This window comes from Mustela nivalis (genome assembly GCF_964662115.1).
Source record: "Mustela nivalis genome assembly, chromosome: 5".
In the NCBI taxonomy this organism is placed as follows: Eukaryota; Metazoa; Chordata; class Mammalia; order Carnivora; family Mustelidae; genus Mustela; species Mustela nivalis.
This window is the reverse complement of record NC_139024.1, coordinates 48480006-48499102: the sequence shown is the minus strand read 5'-3', so window position 1 is coordinate 48499102 and position 19097 is coordinate 48480006. Positions and strand designations below refer to the sequence as shown.

The 19097-nt window shown below is 38.7% G+C and overlaps 1 protein-coding gene across 2 annotated transcripts in view; it reads left to right on the top strand.

The window, feature by feature from the left end:
• Window positions 1–19097, top strand: part of BCKDHB (branched chain keto acid dehydrogenase E1 subunit beta) — a 217720-nt gene that overhangs the window by 35486 nt on the left and 163137 nt on the right. For both annotated transcript variants that reach the window (XR_014311931.1, XM_082731185.1), the window contains exons 4-6: window positions 6326–6459; window positions 6923–7078; window positions 9380–9488. Coding sequence is in view for 1 of the 2 variants with exons in the window: in XM_082731185.1 (XP_082587311.1) it covers window positions 6326–6459; window positions 6923–7078; window positions 9380–9488 (399 nt within the window). In the remaining variant the exon portion in view is untranslated. The remainder of the gene's footprint in view (window positions 1–6325; window positions 6460–6922; window positions 7079–9379; window positions 9489–19097) is intronic.

Here is a 19097-nt window from a genome sequence, read left to right as displayed (position 1 = left end):
GGCATCCTCAGCTCTGACGTCCACCTTGAACCTCCCTAGCTCACTGCTTCTAGTACCTCCAATCCAGCAACCTTTTGGCCATATTGATTTTTTTTTTTTTTTTTTGGCCATATTGATTCTTAAAAGCCATGAATCCCACCACCCTGTCACTGTATCTCACTGTCCTGATGACCTTTCTTCCCTTTATACCCAGTTTAAATTCCATGTCATTATTTGCTTGGCAAAATCCAATCTCAGCTAAACCCATCTTTAAAACCTCAATCTTTTATTTTTATTTTTAAATTTAAATCCAGTTAGTTAACATATAATGTATTAATTAGTTTCAGAGGTAGAGGTCAGTGGTTCATCAGTCTTGTGTAACACCAGTGCTCATTATATCACATGCCCTCCTTAATGTCCATCACTCAGTCACCCCATTGTCTACCCCCTTCCCCTCCCTCAACCCTCAGTTTGTTTCCTATGCTTAAGAGTCTCTTATGGTTTGTCTCCCTCTCTGATTTCGTCTTGTTTTATTTTTCCCTCCATTTCCCTATGATCTTCTGATTTGTTTCTTAAATTGTGCGTATGAGTGAGATCATATGATAATTGTCTTTCTCTGATTGACTTATTTTGCTTAACTTACTAGCCTCTAGTTCCATCCATGTTGTTGTAAATGGCAAGATTTCATTTTTTTAAATGGCTGAGTAGTATTCCAGTGTGTGTGTGAATGTGTGTGTGTGTGTATGTGTGTGTGTGTGTGTGTGTGTGTGTGACATCCTTTGTATCCTGTTATGTGTCGATGGACATCTAGGCACTTTCTCTAGTTTGGCTATTGTGGACTTGCTGCTATAAACATTGCGGTGTAGGTGTCCCTTCGGATCACTACATTTGTATCTTTGGGATAAATACCTAGTAGTGTGATTGCTGGGTTACTGGGTAGCTCTATTTTCAGCTTTTTGAGGAACCTCCATGCTGTTTTCCAGAGTGGCTGCACCAGCTTGCGTTCCCACCAACAGGGTAGGAGGGTTCCCCTTTCTCTGTATCCTCGCCAATATTTGTTGTTTCCTGACTTGTTAATTTTAGCCATTCTGACTGGTGTGAGGTGGTATCTCACTGTGGTTTTCATTTGTATTACCCTGATGCCAAGGGATGTGGGGCATTTTTCTTGTGTCTTTTGGCCATTTGTATGTCTTCTTTGAAGAAATGTCTTTTGTGTCTTCTGTGCATTTTTTGATTGGATTATTTGTTCTTTGGGTTTTGAGTTTGATAAGTTCTTTATAGATTTTGGAGACTAGCCCTTTATCTGATAGGACATTTGCAAATACCTTCTCCCATTCTGTCCATTGTCTTTTGGTTTTGTTGACTGTTTCCTTTGCTGTGCAGAAGCCTTTTATCTGATGAAGTCCCAATAGTTCATTTTTGCATTTGTTTCCCTTGCCTTTAGAGACATGTCTAGCAAGAAGTTGCTGTGGCCAAGGTCACAGAGGTTGCTGCCTGTGTTCTCCTCAATGGTTTTGATGGATTCCTGTCTCACATTTAGATGTTTCATCTATTTTGAGTCTGTTTTGGTGTATGGTATAAGAAAGTGGTCCAGCTTCATTCTTCTGCATGTGGCTGTCTAATTTAACAAATACCCTTTCCTAAACCCTCAATCTTAAGTAGAATGTTACCAGAGAAAAACGTCATCTTGCAGTTGATGTCACTTTTAGTCTGAGACTAGTAATCTCCAGGGGCCACTCTTGTTGCCCACCATCCTGCTGCCAGATCCTGGTCCTTTCACTTCTCCATTTTCCTGGATGACATTCCCCTTCCCTCCCCTTCCTTTTGCGCCCCCCCCCCTTTAAGATTTTATTGATTTGACAGAGAGAGAGAGAGAGAGAGAAGGAGCACAGGTAGGCAAAGCAGCAGGCAGAGGAAAAGGGAGAAGCAGGCTCCCCACTGAGCAAAGAGCCCGACACCAGCCTTAATCTCAGGGCCCTGAGATGGTGACCTGAGCCCAAGGCAGACGCTTAGCTGACTGAGCCACCCAGGCGCCCCCCAGAAGACTATTTCATACTTTTCTCCCCTCAATACTGCCGCACACCCATCCTTACTTTTTACCAGTAATCTAGTTTCATGTTTTGCCAGGAAGATAGATGCAGTGACAAGCTCTCGCCATTGCACACACTCCTGTATCTGCATCGGTGCTCACACATGCCTTCCTCCTGCACTCTGACTGAATGCAAGGGTTCCTGTCGACCTCTCCACACTAGACCCCTTCCTCCCCATCAAAGCCATAGTCTTGGTTGTTCTTCTGTCTCTTCATTTCATTAATTTTCTCAATCATTTCTTCCTTTCTTTTATCGATCATTTTTATAAGCCTGCAAGTATGCTTTTTTATTGGTTTTACAGAAAAATTCCCTTTATTGACCCATATTTTTGTCCAGTTGTTCCTCCTTTTTTTCCCCTTTACAACAAAACTTCTCCCAATAATTATCATTACTCATTGTCTCCTGTCTTCCCTCTCCCTCTTGATCTAGGCTTCTAGGCCAGCACATTCTCCTACTTTTCCTCCAAACTTGGCTTTTTTTTTTTTCTTTTCAACTTTGCTGATTATATTAGTTCTCACTGCTTGTCTTTTTAACATTGGATTTTTCCTCTATGTACTCACATACACTTACTTGTCAATCACACCCAGGCCCATGTTTTTTAGTGCTGTCTTGATGATGAAGACTTTCAACTTCTATATCTAACAGTCTGTTTACGAGCTTTACATTAACATCTGAAGGCATCTTAGATGTAACCTCTCCATAAGTGGTATTTCATCCCAGCATGCTTCATGGTTTGCCTTTCCTTAGTTAAGGGCAACTCTGTCCTTCAGCTTGCGTGGGTGAGAAGCCTTTGAGTCATCCTTGGTGTTTTTCTCTGACTCATGCTCTGTAACCATTTTATCAACAAATCCCTTCAACTCTATATTTAGACTATATCCACAGAGTCTCACACCTTTTCTGCAATTAGGTGTCATCATCTCTTACTGGTATGGTAGTATCCTGTAATCAGACTTGCCATGTCCCCTTGCGTGGTTAGAGGCTATTCACCAAGTACCAGCTAGAGAGATGGAATGTAGGTGAGAGAATGGCAGGATTTTACTCAATGGCTTCCTGTCTCCCTCACCTAATTGTTGACTCACTCATTGTCATAGTTAATAGAGAGCTGACAGGGACCTGCATGGCCCTGTCTGATCTGTGGCACCTCCCCATCCCATACTCTTCAACTTTTCAGCTTTATCTCCTATCAGTATTGCTCTTACTCCAGACCAGGCACTGGGTACTTCCTGCCTTTTCTCTGATGTAATAAGAAATGCCCGTACCCCAGGACCTTTGCACTTGTTGATCTCTATGCCCAGAACATTTATTATCTCAGATATATGCATAGTGTACTTTCTTACTTCCTTCAACTCTCTCTGTATATGTTACCTCTCAGTGGGACCTTCCTGATCCTCCTATTTAAAATCACAGTAGCCCTATCTCCTGTTTCTAATTATTTTACTCTTTTTAGTATCATGATTCTTTTGTTATAGATAGTAAATTGAGCCTTAGGGAGTTTAGTAAGATTTAGTCAGATTGTTTTTCAGAGTCCATAGTCTCTCATGGTTCACCTCCCCAATTTCCCTCAACTCCCTTCTCCTCTCCATCTTCCCTTGTCCTCCATGCTATTTGTTATGCTCCACAAATAAGTGAAACCATATGATAATTGACTCTCTCTGCTTGACTTATTTCACTCAGCATAATCTCTTCCAGCCCGTCCATGTTGCTACAAAAGTTGGGTATTCATCCTTTCTGATGGAGGCATAATACTCCATAGTGTATATGGACCACATCTTCCTTATCCATTCGTCCGTTTTTAACAAACAGTTCATGTCATTGCAGCTTGTTGGAGAGAGTTGTTAAATTAAGCTGTTTCCTCAGAGCAAGCAGGCATTTGAGTAACAGTTCTGAGAAACTCAACTTTGCCACCTTCTAGCAGCAAAAAAGGCTGTACTTAGTGGCCCCTGGGTGGTTTAGTCAGTTGACCATCTGCCTTTGGATCTGGTTGTGATCTCAGGGTCCTGGGATCAAGCCCCACATGGGGGCCTCTTTTCGATGGGGAGTCTGCTTCTTTCTCTCCCTCTGTGTTTTCTCTCTCACTCTCTCTCAAATGAATAGGTAAAATCTTTAGGGAAAAAAATAGTTGTATCTACGTCCTGAGATGATAAATACCCAAGTCCAGGGAACTCGAAGTGGCAGGGAATAAATAAGAACACTGCTCACCTAGTTAGGGAGGCTCAGGCATTCCAGAGGTATGTATTCTACAGGAGGAGGCTTGAACCTTACGACTAAGGAATTGTTCGACTAAGGAATTGTTCGTAGTTCAATGGAGTCCTGGATTTTCAGAGCTTATCAAGCTGTTCTTCGTCAAATAGGGAACTGATGAGTGATAGAGGTCACAGTTTCACAAGATAGTCACAGATGGTGATGAGTATGAATCATGCTTTTAAGTTTTTGCAGCTGCTTAGAGAGTGCAGACTACAGGATGTGTCTGGTGGCATTTCCCAGCACCTGCCCTATTTGTGATGCGTATTCAAAAGGAGTGATTGAGCTGAGAGTGAATTCTGTGCAACAAGAAGAACTGGTGTCCCTCAATTTTGGGCCTGAAATATGAATCCCTGATCTGTCCACAGACTTCTAGTCACCTGGCCAGACTGTGGTCATTATTTGTGTCTGCCCAGCTCCCTGAATTTAGGATTTTTCTGGTTATTGGTGGACAGGTGGTGAAATTTCAAATGAGAATTGAACACTAGTAACATGTACCTTGTGTTTTCAATGCGAAGCCTGAAGTGTTTATCAAGCTCTTTTAATTTAAAGAGTCTCAAACTCCAAATTCTATATTTTTCTTAGGTAGAGCTGAAATCTCTGCTCAGCTCTTTGGGCTTCCAGCTGTTATCTGCTGGGTTCTTCACGTCTCCTTCAGCCATAGAGGTCAGCCAAAGATTTGGATGGAGTATACACATGGACTTTGGGGTACCCCTATGTGGTGTTCTTTTAGGGGCTTGGTTCCTCAATGTCTAGCCACTGGCATCCCTGAACCCCTTTCATTCTCTCATAGCTCCGAGCTAATAAAGACAGAGTCTGTCTTGTCTGAATCCTAGCAGTCTCTTGTCACAGAGAATGCAGAGTCTCCTCAGGGGCCAGGACTTATAAATGTTATGCTTATCCACTGCCCTTCCTTTCTTTCAAGGGTCAAGGCCTCTTTGGTTTAGGCTGCTTTTTGGCTCTCCAAAGCCTTTAAGTCACTTATTTGTTACATTGTGTCCAGAGTTGATAATACGCGTGGGCAGGTTAGTCTGTAAAAGAGCTACTGGACTCCTTACTAAATTTGTAACCTTCACAAACTGATACATAATTTTCATTGTCATTCAGTTCAAAATACTTTATAATTTCCTTATAATTTTTTTGAGCCGTGGATCCTTAGACATATTTAAAATTTTTTTCTAGCTTAGGATTTTCTAACTCTCTTTCTGTTATTGACTTCTAGCTTAGTTCAGCTGAAGTGAGGGAATATACCCTGTAATGATTTTAATCGTTCAAAATTTGTTGAGATTGGATGTTTAGTCCAGTCTGTGGTCAGTGAATTAACTGCTTCCTTGTAAAGGGTTTGTATTCTTGGCTGTTGTCCTGCTCATGTCCGTTAGGTTGTATTTGCTAATCATATTCCGATCTTCTCTAGTCCTGACTTTTTATTTTGGTATGCTTTTTCTGTCACTTACTGAGATTGGTGTATTAATATCTCCCTCCATATTGGGAATCTATCCACTTTTTCCTTTTAATTCTGTTAATTTTTCTTATTTGGAGCCTGTGTTGTTCCATGAGTGTAAATTTAGAACTATGTCCTCCTCCTGACTTGAACCTTTCAAAATGATGAATTTTCCCGCTTTATCTCTGGTAATGCCTTTCCCCCTAAAGTTTACTTTGTCCACTGATCCTGTGGTGACAACACCTTGTTTTGCTTAAGGCTTTCATTGTTTGTTTTCTTTCTTTTTTACTTAGAATTCTTCGGTTATCTTTATTGTCTCAGTGTTTTAAGTAGTTGCGGTTTGCTTTCTTTTATCCCAGAGTGACAACCTTTCTTTCAGTTGAAATGCTAAGATTACTTACAGTTAATATAATAATTATGTTTGCATTTAAACCAGACCTCATGCTAATTATCTTCTATTTCCTTCACCTTTTTTATGCTCCATCACCATTAACTCTCTGAATTAGACTCTCTCTCATGCTGTGCATTGTATCACTCCCATTTGTCATATTAAGACCAATTTTTCTTTTTTAAGGAAAAGATAGAGTTTTCAACACACCGTTGTGTGAACAAGGAATTGTTGGGTTTGGAATTGGGATCGCAGTCACTGGGGCTACTGCCATTGCAGAAATTCAGTTTGCAGATTATATTTTCCCTGCTTTTGATCAGGTAAGAAGGTTTCATTTTACTATAATTGAACTTTTTTTTTTTAAGATTTTTGTTTATTTACTTGAGAAAGAGTGAGAGAGAGTGAGAACACAAGCAAGGGAAGGCGCAGAGGGAGAGGGAGAAGCAGACTCCCTGCTGAGCAGAGGGAGCCCCCCATGGGGCTCGATCCCAGGACCCTGAGATCATGGCCTGCGCCAAAGGGTTGTTTAACTGACTAAGCCACCCAGGTGCCCCTATGATTAAACATGTCTTAGATTACATCCGTAAAGTGTTGGAGTTTTGCTTCCACTCTCCCAACCTCTGATCTTGGGGATTTTTTGGTCATCTTTGAGCTCATGCATTATGAGTTATTTTATTATGGGCATATATTTAAAGATCTAATAAAATGGTTAAGGAAAGGGATGACAATAAAAGACTCCTTGTGACCTGTCCTTTTTCTCTCCCCCTAACCCCCCACCCCTAGATTGTTAATGAAGCTGCCAAGTATCGCTATCGTTCTGGGGATCTTTTTAATTGTGGAAGCCTCACCATCCGGGCCCCTTGGGGCTGTGTTGGCCATGGGGCTCTTTATCATTCTCAGAGTCCTGAAGCTTTTTTTGCTCACTGCCCAGGAATCAAGGTATCCTCATTTATACACTTTGTTTGATCTCTGTTGGATATTTCCATTCTGGTTTGTTCTGTTAACTAATATGCTTATCCAGAGAAAAGCAAACAGGATTTGTGGAATTTATGTGAACTTAATTGCTTTTTTTAGAAAGGGAATATTTATTTTAGATCAGCTCTCCAGTTCCCAGGTTTCTAGAATATTCTTGTTGAAGTAGCACTGGCTTAACCCTGACATTAATTTCACCAACTATAAATGATGAGACAGAGAACATAGTTGGTTTAACTTCCCTTTCTTTCAAAGCTCTGTTTCTTTCTAATGGGGCTTTCTCACTTAACTGATTCTGGGTAAATTTTAATAGATATACAGTTTAGTACATATTTACCTCAAATTCAGAGGGATAGGACTTTTGCTTCAGTTGAAGAGAAGCCTCTGTTATCCAGATGTGTTTTCCAGGTAAGGTAATACGCCATCAAATAATTTTGAAGCATCTCTCTTTTAAAGCTGTCTGTAATAATCTTAAGTCTTCCACAATAGTTTAGGTATTTTGATTAAAAAAAATTGACATTTGGGCATATTTTATGTTTTAATTGTTTACATTATCTTTTCCATTTCTATTTGCTAAAGAGCCTTCCAGGGCATCATGATAGTCCACCCAGGGCTGTATGTGTGTTTGAGAACATGAATTGGCTGTAAACATGTGTGTTTTATTTTTATAAAGTCACACTTTTTTTTTTTAATTGAGTGGAGGTTGCATAATTTTTCAGCATAAGATGGAAGCGGTAGGTTGGGACAGAAGCCACATTTGAAGCACCACTTACTTTATTTATTATTATTTTTTAAAGATTTTAAAAATTTATTTCACTGAGCAAGTGAGCATAAGCAGGGAAAGCAGCAGAGGGAGAGGGAGAAGCAGGCTCTTTTCCGAGTAGGGAGCCCAATGCGGGACTCGATCCCAGGAACCTGGGATCGTGACCTGAGCAGAAGGCAGATGCTTAATCATCTAAGCCATGCAGGCATCCCTAAACACACTTATTTTTGTGCCTGAGCTGAAAACTGATTGACATTTAAAGTTTATGATCTTACCCAGCACTTTTAAGAAGAGATTTTTGTCCCCTCACAATCTCCTTTCTTCACTTGTCTCTTTCCCTCTTTTTAATCCCAAATGGAAATAGTACAAAATGCTAGAAATACATAAGGAAAGCAGATGAAGAGAAACTAAAGTAAGAACCTAAAGACATTGTGTATTATGGTAAGCAACGTGTTCAGAAGTCTTTTTTACAGAAAAGAGTGAGATTTGTGCTACTTTTTAAAAATAATCCTTCAGTTTAAAATGGTGTAAAATTGATTTGTAAAGCCAAATGTAGTTTGTTTCAGGGAATCTCATTTGAGTCTTTAAGGTAAATTCGGATTTACTTGAATAACACTTCCCATGTAACACTGGTATTCACTGGTATTTACGTAATTATTTACCAGTTGTTAAAAACTAGACATAAGTTGTGATTTGAGGCAAAATGATATAGTAAGAGCTTAGGATCTGGTGTTAGAACTGTGAGAGAAACCGTGGTCAAACAATCAGTGTAACTTTGGGCAAATTATTTGATCTCTTTTTTAATCCCTTGGTTCTCTTTCTAAATTGGGGAAAATAATAATAGTATGGGTTGCTAAGAAGAGTAGTATCCACATAGAGTGCTTGGCCCAGTTAACACATGTGCCATCTTCTGTGATCATCCTCCTCCTTGTCAAAGGCCTTCTCGAGAAGGTTCTGGAGCCCTTTCATCTCAGCTGGAAGTGGGCAATATCCACACTTTCCTTTCACTGTTGCAATAATCGGACATTACAGTGCCCAGATCATAAAGTTCAGTGAATTATTTTCCACTTAGGAAATGAAGACCCTGTGTTTCATGGGAAAGGAGGAAATTTTGGTATCAAAATTGGAGAAGAGTTACATGCCCTTTGAAAGTAGCAGTAGGGTATAAGTGGAAAGTATTTTTTTTATAGGTGAATATAGGAAGATACTGACAACTTTGCTTCTTGCAGTTTCCTTTTAATATATGTATGGAAGCTTAGCTTTTTAAGAGAACAGTATCATAGCTACTAGACTGTGATTGGCATCTGATAAATACTTGTTCAACAATGGAATTTTGGGGGGATGGGACAATATGTAACATTTATAATGGTAATTAGGCTAAAAATGCAAGAGCTCTGCAATTAGTAATAATTAGTTACTGAAATATCTCCCCTTCTTATAAGTGAGTTTATTGGACTGCATTTTGTATCAAAATGGTCTTTAAAAAAAAAAATTTGTTTTTACAGGTGGTTGTACCCAGAAGCCCTTTCCAGGCCAAAGGACTTCTTTTGTCATGCATAGAGGATAAAAATCCTTGTATATTTTTTGAACCTAAAATACTTTACAGGGCAGCAGGTAAAGGTTTCCTTTATTTTATATTTGTGAATATCTTTATGCATTTTGTTTTGCACAGCTCAAAAAAATTTTAACCTTTTTGTTTTGTAAGTTTGATTTATATTTTCCTTGCTTATAGAAAATTCTCATTGCTTTCTTCTGTATTTAGTTTGTCTTTCACTGTTTACTTTATGCTAACTTTAGGCAAAAATCCATCCTTCTGTTTTAGGTTCTAATTGTGGAAACAAAGGAGCAATGTGAAATGGTAGCAAGAACATAGAAGCTATGTTTAGCTACATAGTAGATGCTTAGTGAGTGTAGGTCGAATGGAAAAGTGAATGAGTGCATTGTACCAAATAATATCATATTTCCTTCTAGCTATAGGTCTTTCTCTAAATCAATATACCTTTGATAGCAAAGGGGGCACTGACAATGCTGTGGTTTCAGGTCAACACTGGAATGACTGTCTAAGGCAAATCGAGGTGTTCAGTCACCCTACCTTAAGCATGAAATCATAATTCTGTAACCATTCATCTGTGACTGCTTCTTTATCACCTATAATGAAAATTTTTTTAAAAGATTTTATTTATTTATGTGACAGAGATCACAATTAGGCAGAGAGGCAGGCAGAGAGAGAGGAAGGGAAGCAGGCTCTCTGCTGAGCAGAGAGACCGATGCGGGGCTTGATCCCAGGACCCTGGGATCACAACCTGAGCTGAAGGCAGAGGCTTTAACCCACTGAACCACCCAGGTGCCCCGAATAATGGAAATTTTAAATACCAAGCTATTCTATCTAAACTATATTTTATTTTGGATATAAAGAATATTGCTTTTGTAAATCATTCTTTTTCTCAAGTTGTTAGCTTTATCATTTTCTGTTGTGATGGGACTTACTTACAATAAAGGGCATAGATATTCAGTGTTCAGTTTGATAGCTTTTTTTTTTTTTTTTTGACAGTCTTACACATCAAGGTAAAGACTGTGAAAAACAAAATCTAGAACAATCTCTTCACTCCAGGAAGCTCCTCCAGTCTCTTCTCTGCCAGCCCATTTTCTCTAACCCAAACTTAGCCACTTTCTGATCCTGTCCCCGTAGAGTAGTTGCACATGTGTTAGGGCTTTGTAGAAATGAATCACACCATGTGTATCCTCTTGTGTTTGCTTCCTTTCTCAACCTCATGTTTTGAGATTCATTCACCTTGTTGCTTGTTAGCAGCAATTTATGCCTTTTTCATTTGCTGAGTAGTATTTCCAGTGTATAAATTTAATCATGATTTATCCATTCTCCTATTAATGAACAAATGTCCATCACTGTTTTCAGTTTTTGCCTATTTTGTAGAAGGTTGCTAGGGACATTCTTGATCAGGTGCTTTGTAAACATACTCTTTCTTTTCTTTTGAATAATAAACATCCAGGAATTGGAATTGGCGTTTCATAGGGTAGATGTTGATTTAACTTGAAGAGTTTTTCAAAGGAGTTATGCCATTTTATACTTTCATTGGAAATTTTTCAGAGTCCCAGTGCTCTTAAACATATTTTAAATGGAATCTTTACATTTTTTAGGAACTCTGTTGTGATGTGTATGTCATTATGGAATTAAAAGTAACATAAGAATTTAAAGTCTTGAAGTGAATAGGAATACACAGATAGTGTACACTGAGTAGCTATTTGATTGTTAATTACTTTAGATCCCCTATGGATATTATATTTTAAGTCCTACCAATTGTGTTAGCTTATCAACTAATGCAGATTTTTGTTTAGTACATATTTAATAAATGGAGAGTGAAAAAGAAACTTAGGAAAGTAATATTCATTTGGCTGCAAATTTTGAAAGCAGGATTGGAAAGGGAAATGTATAATATTACAGAATTCAGCTAAGAGCTTGAGAAATTTGTTGTAGCCTTGGCACTGGGAGAGAGATTATGAAAAACACTGATGAGGAATGGGGTTCAAAAGTTTTCAGAAGTTTCCCAGTGATTATGTGCCATTTCAAGGATTTTAAGTCTGAATCTCTCCTTAGATCCAGGGGATCAGTAAAGAGTAGAACAGGTTCTTTCACAGCTAGAGAGTTTCTCTGCAGAAGAAAGTAGTCTAGGAGAAAAGAGCTAGCCACCAAAACCTTCATATTCATCCATGTTCTCTGGAGCTGATCCCTGGACCAGCAGCCTAAGTCTCCTGGGAGCTTATTAGAAATGCACATTGTCAGGCCTTGATTCATGTCCTGCTGATTTAGAACCTCCCGAGTGAGGCTCAGCTGTCTCTTAGCGGCCATCCCAGTGACTCTGACTCCAACTAAATTTTGAGAACCAATGTTTCGTATCAATTCTGAAGCAGTAACTGATGCTGTCCATCTCCATTTATCTTATTTTATTCTTGGCTCTTATATAGAATTCAGGATGCTCTTATCCCATGGTTTTCTTAGACTTGGCTTCTGGTTCAAATTGGTGTCTTACAGTTGACCGTATTTTGGCTGCTGCTTTTATTGGAGGGGAAGGAGGGAGCAGGGGAGCTCTGCCTGTTCTGCCACTGATTCTTCATTGGCCTCCATGCAGTGGCTCTCTCCATCTTTGTTCATCTCTCAGATCTGCCTCACGCTGCTGGAGGAAACGTCAAACTTCCGGTTGTTCAGAATGATATAAAAAGGAATGGAGCATTTTTGATTCAGTAACTTGAGATGCTTTGTAGAAGACATTTCTGTATTAACAGAATCAGATAACGCAATAAAAGAAGATACTTTAGATTTATCACAGAGGCCACTTAGAAGTGGTGGCAATGGGAAGACTTTTAGTGTCCATAAATAAAAATTTAAGAGGTTGAGTATTATTCCTACATTCTTTTTGAATTTTCAGCATACATTTGGGAATAGTTAAAATAGCATAGACCAAAGGTATGAATCTTTACATTTAGAGTTGTTTAAAGGAATTCATAGTGGGAAGGTTCATGCATTATTTTAAATACTAGCCTGGCAATCCTTTGCAAAAATAATCGGAAGTTGTATTCATTATGTTATAGCCCATTTATGTTAATTACTAAGTAATCTTACTTAAACGGAACATAGTCTTATATAAGGTAACTTATGAGTATAATGCAATGTTTATAAAATCTATGTATGTGAGCCCTTATATTTTATTTATGGAATGACCTCTTAAACATAGATATATTCTTGAAGTAGATGATTCTACAAAAGTTAGATATATTATTTAGGCTAACAATAAGGCCTTAAGTAAGTAAGGTAAGGCCTTAAGTAAGATAGAACTTTGTTTCTCTCTCACATAAATGTCAGGATACCAGAATCCTTCTGTCTGGTTTCTCTGTTTGTGACTTTTTGGCTTCTGGTCCCAAATGGCTGCTCTGCTCCCAACATCAAAGAAACATTTCAGCCACAAGGAAGGGGGGAAGTAAGGAGAGGGGAAGAGAATTCTCCTCCTCTTAAAGAATGATTTGGAAATTATACTTATTAAATCTGTGCATAGTCTGTTGGTCAGGACTTCATCATGGTGCCACAGCAGTCACAAGGGAGGCTGAGAAAAGTTGCCTTTAGCTTAGTACCCAACTGAAAATTTTATTATATGATGATGGGAGATGGATATTAACAACTACCAGTATCTGCCATGGTTGCTTGAATGGTTCCCAGAAGAAGTTGTAGATTTTAAGGAGGGAAGAGAACTGATAGCAGTAATGATTATTACCTTGGACCCATAGTCTATCTCTGAGAATCTATTTCAGAGATAACTTATAAAAGTCTGAAAAAATATCAATGTTCACTGCAGCACTATAAGAGCAAGGACTAGAAATAACCCATTTGTCCATTACTAGGGGACTTGGGGTTGCTTGACTAAGCTAAGTGGTACCCATCTAGTGGATTATACTGCAGCTCTTGGAAGGAATGAGCAGATCTCTAGATACTGCCCTATTGGTCAAGGTTTGAACAGAGATGCAAAATACAAGATCTAGTGAAGAATATATAGCTGTAATATATATAATTATAGAAGCTGAACAGTCTATGAAAATTGTTGCTTCTGTGTTTGGTGCTGTCTGCTGAAATCTGTTGGGTTGACTGTCAGGCAGAGAAGATGGACATGAAGTAGGGGAGAACAGGGGCAAGTTAGAACCTTCTGGGATGGATTGGAATCCAACGGATGTCTAGAACTGATGTGTGGCTCTTACTACCTCTAAACCTTAGTGTGAGGAAAGGACTGGTCGTTAGATGGAGCTGGGAGGTCTTAACAGCTTGTCTCAGAAATGATGAGGGCCTGAATTAGCAGAGGAGAATGGGCTAGACATTTCTTAGATTATATGAAATGCTTGGTGTCTAAATAAATTTCAGGAGGGAAAAGCAGAGGGAGGTTCTGAATAAGGATAGAATAAAAGTTCCTTGTCTGACAATACTAGAATGGTAGATTAGATGCCCTAAAATGAATGTTTGGTATCTGTGTGTGTATTTATTTTAGATGCATACTGAACTGGCACAGAAAAAGAAAAAAGAAAAATAAAGAAAAAAACCCTGGTTTAACCAGAAATTATAAACCAAGGGAGAATTAGCTGAACGATAAGGCCAAAGAAGTCAGCGGCATGTAATCTAGAGAAATAAGGAGAAGCAAAGTATGAGAGAGATGTTGAATAGGAAGGGAGGACAAGAAGGCCTAAATATGCCAGGGATTCGAATAGAAGAGGGCATTTTCTAATAATGTTCATTAATAGAATTTTGTTGAGGAGTAATTCCCTGGCATATTTTGCCACTGCACCATTGCAACTAGGTGGATAGGAAATTTTAGGAAAGCATCATCTGTTATTCGCTTTTTCCTCATCATTGAGGTAAGCTGTTATTTCTTCAAATTTTGAGTCATGTTCTATACATAATTCCTGAAATAAAGTATTTATAGGATACCAGATAAAGAATTCCTTAGGAAGCCAAAATATTTGACATCTATAAAAGTAAACTTCCTAACTCAAAGAATTTCCTGTAATGTGGAATTTTATCTACATTTTTTATGTTGCTAAATGCTTTTGAGACTGATTTAATTGTAGAGGCTTTAGCTCACACCTCTCTCATTTAGCTTTTTTTTTTTTTTTTTTTTTTTTTTTTTAACCGTCTATTCATCCCTTGTTTTCCTGCTAGGGCCTATTCTTCCCATGGCCACTGCTCTTACCCCACTCTTTATGGTTCTAAAGGGACTGCCATGGTTTCCAGTGATGGATATGAGGCTCAAGTCCAGCTATTCTGACTTTTCTGGGATTTTATATGTGGGGACAGAGCTGCACTTTCTCTGGTTGTCTTGCCCAGAAGGTCATGGGACTGGGGCCAAGTTCCCTGACTGCTTAAGTCAATGATGTTCTTTAGCAAAAGATTGTGGGAAAGAAGGGGAGAAAAAGAAATCAAAAGTGAAAATCCTCACCATTTTGTTCCTTTGCTCTTTCTCTTTCTAAATGGAAGGATCTGAGGGAAACCTATTAACCTATTTAATATTTTTTGAGTTCTAGTCCTCCGTAGACTTTACCAATAGAATAGGTAATCTTGACTGGCATAATACATCATCTTGGTAGAGAAAACATTCTTCTCTTTTAATATGAAGATATCCCTAGTTTGATTAATATCTTCAGCCTTCATAACTTAATATAACTTAATATAAATGCTACTTTCATCCTAATGGCTGAAATAGGAGCCCTATCTGTTTATGTGTAATAGAATTTATTTCATAAGCTTGTTGAGAGGATTAAGTTGGATAATCCATGTGTGTTTCTGCCTCATCTTTCAGCACTTTTTGAACACTGAGGTGCTAACATAGTCTTTCTGTCTATACAATATAGAACTCTTTCAATTAATCCTCATAACAACCTTATCAGAAAAATTCTGTTGCCACAAGGGACTTCTGGACATTCAGGGAAGTTAAGCAACTTGTTCAAAGCCACCCAGCTAGATCTCAAACCCAATTTGTCTGTCTCCAGAGTGAGGTGTTGGGCATTTTTGGCACCACTGGTTCCATTTGATCATCACAAGAGCCCTGTAGGGTGGTGGTATCCTGAAACCGAAGTTGAGAGTTTAAGAAAGTTGCTCGCAGAGGAATATGTGGTGATTAGGTTTAAACCAAGACGTTCTGACCCCAGAGGCTGCCTTCTTTCTAACATTGCCCAATTTTACGTCAGATGTAAACTTTATTGAATGGAGGGCGTAAATGAAACAACTTTCTCCAGCATCCTAGTTTCATGCCCAGAAATCTGCTGTCTTAAAGATTTACCCACAGAATTAAAAGGATCTACTTTTTAAAAAATATTTTATTTTATTTTATTTTTCAGTGTTCTAAAATTCATTGTTTATGCACCACACCCAGTGCTCCTTGCACTTCATGCCCTCCATAGTACCCACGACCAGGCACACCTTACTCCCTACCCTCTCCCCTCTAAAACCCTCAGTTTCTCAGAGTCCACAGTCTCTTATGATTTGTCTCCACCTCCGATTTCCCCGCACTCATTTCTCCTCTCCATCTCCCAGTGTCTTTCATGTTACTCCTTATGCTCCACAAGTAAGTGAAACCATATCATAATTGACTCTCTCTGCTTGGCTTACTTCACTCAGCATAATCTCTTCCAGTCCCGTTCATGTTGATAAAAAAGTTGGGTAGTCATCCTTTCTGATGGAGGTGTAATACTCCATTGTATATATGGACCATATCTTCTTTATCCATTCATCTGTTGAAGGGCATCTTGGTTCTTTCCAAAGTTTGGCAATTGTGGCCATCGCTGCTGTGAACATTGGGGTTTAGATGGTCCTTCTGTCACTCCATCTGTATCTTTGGGGTAAATACCCAGAAGTGCAATTGCAGGGTCTTAGGGTAGCTCTGTTTTTAATTTCTTAAGGAATTTCCACACAGTTTTCCAAAGTGGCTGCACCAACTTGCATTCCCACCAATACTTGTTATTTACTGTCTTGTTAATTTTGGCCATTTAAACTGGTGTTAAGGTGGTATCTCAATATGTTTTTGATTTGAATCTCCCTGATTGCTAATGATGATGAACATTTTTTCATGTGTCTGTTAGTCAGTTGTATATCTTCTTTGGAGAAGTGTCTGTTCAGGTCTTCTGCCCATTTTTTGACATGATTATCTGTTTTGTGTGCGTTGAGTTTGAAGAGTGCTTTATAGATCTTGGATATCAGCCCTTTGTCTATAGTGTCATTTGCGAATATCTTCTCCCATTCCGTGGGTTGCCTCTTTGTTTTGTTGACTGTTCCCTTTGCTGTGCAGAAGGTTTTTATCTTGATGAAGTCCCAGAAGTTCATTTTCACTTTTGTTTCCTTTGCCTTTGGAGACATATCTTGAAAGAAGTTGCTGTGGCTGATGTCGAAGAGGCTATTACCTATGTTCTCCTCTAGGATTTTATAGATTCCTTCCTCATGTTGAGGTCTTTTATCCATTTTGAGTTTATCTTTGTGTATGGTGTAAGAGAATAGTTGAGTTTCATTCTTCTACACATAGCTGTCCAATTTTCCAGGCACCATTTATTGAAGAGACTTTTTTTTCACTGTATATTTTTTCTTGCTTTGTCGAAGATTATTTGACCATAGAGTTGAGTATGCACATCTGGGCTCTCTACTCTGTTGCACTGGTCTATGTGTCTGTTTTTGTGCCAGTACCATGCTGTCTTGGTGATCACAGCTTTGTAGTAAAGCTTGAAATCAGGCAGCGTGATGCCCCCAGTTTTATTTTTCTTTTTCAACATTTCCTTAACAATGCAAGGTCTCTTCCGGTTCCATACAAATTTTAGGATTGTTTGTTCCATCTCTTTGACTGATGCCAGTGGAATTTTGATCAGGATGGCATTGGAAGTATAGATGGCACTAGGCAGTATAAACATTTTAACAATGTTTATTCTTTCGATCCATGAGCATGGAATGCTCTTTCATTTTTTGGTGTCTTCTTTAATTTCTTTCATGAGTGTTCTGTAGTTTTTCCAAGGACAGATCCTTTACCTCTTTGGTTAGGTTTATTTTCAGGTATCTTATGGTTCTTGGTACTATAGTAAATGGAATCGATTCTATTTTTTCATTGTTAGTGTATAAGAAAGCAATTGATTTCTGTACATTGATTTTGTATCCTGCCACATTACTGAATTGCTGTATGAGTTCCAGTAGTTTGGGGGTGGAGCCTTTTGGGTTTTCCATATAAAGTATCATGTCATCTGCAAAGAGAGAGAGTTTGACTACTTCTTTGTCAATTTGAATACCTTTTATTTCTTTTTGTTGTCTGATTGCTATTGCTAGGACTTCTAGTACTTTGTTGAACAACAGTGGCGAGAGTGGATATTCTTGTCATGTTCCTGATCTCCAAGGGCAGGCTGTCAGCTTTTCCCCATTGAGGATGATATTCACTGTGGGTTTTTCATAGATAGATTTTATGAAGTTGAGAATGTTCCCTCTATTCCTATACTTTGAATAGTTTTAATTAGGAATGGATGCTGTATCTTGTCAGATGCCTTTTTCTGCATCAATTGAGAGGACCATGTGGTTCTTCTCTATTCTCTTACTGGTTTGTTCTATCACATTGATTGATTTGCGAATGTTGAACCACCCTTGCATCCCAGGGATAAATCCCACCTGATCATGGTGGATAATCTTTTTAATGTACTGTTGGATCCTATTAGCTAGTATCTTGTTGAGAATCTTGGCATTCATATTCATCAGGGATTTGGTCTGAAATTCCCCTTTTTGTTGAGGTCTTTGCCTGGTTTGGGGATCAGGGTAATGCTGGCTTCATATAAAGAGTCTGAAAGTTTTCCTTCTGTTTCTATTTTTTGAAACAGCTTCAGGAGAGTAGGTATTATTTCTTCTTTGAATGTTTGGTAGAATTCTCCAGGGAATCCATCAGGTCCTGGGCTCTTGTTTTTTGGGAGGTTTTGATCACTGCTTCAATCACGTTACTAGAAATTGGTCTATTCAGGTTGTCAGTTTCTTCCTGATTCAGTAGTGGAAGGTTTCTAGGAATGTATCCATTTCATGTAGGTTGTTGAACTTACTGGCATATAACTGTTGATAATAATTTCTGATGATTATTTCTATTTCCTTGGTGTTAGTCATGATCTCTCCCTTTTCATTCTTAATTTTATTAATATGGGTCCTCTCTCTTTTCTTTCGGATTAATTTGGCCAAAGGATCTACTTTTTAATTGAATGGAAATCTGTGCTATCGGTAGCCATGCTTTGAGGCTGTAAAGATTTTACAGTGTGTGTAGTTCAAAGTTTGAATATACACTGCATTAATTTCTCCATTGACATGGGATTAATATGCTTCTCTGAAGGTTATGAAAACTATATATGTCACAAATCCAGTGTGGTTATGGATGGGGCTTGTGCTTCATGCATTCATTAAGGGACCTAGTTCTGTGTTCCCAGCTAGAGCAATGTCTCTTCCTGCAGTTTGAGGAGAGGGAGTGAAACCATTTGGTGAAGGCACAGCAGTTGTCCTTGTCACTACTCTTCTTGACCTCCCTGATTCCCTCTTTTTGGGGCCTGGTCCCTAGTCTGTTTTGTATGTTCAAACATCCGTGCTGTGGTGACTCCCCGTGTGTCTGGTCTACAACAGAGAGAAGTGATTTCTTTTCGTTCAGCCAGTAACTTTAATGAACTGTAAAGATGAAA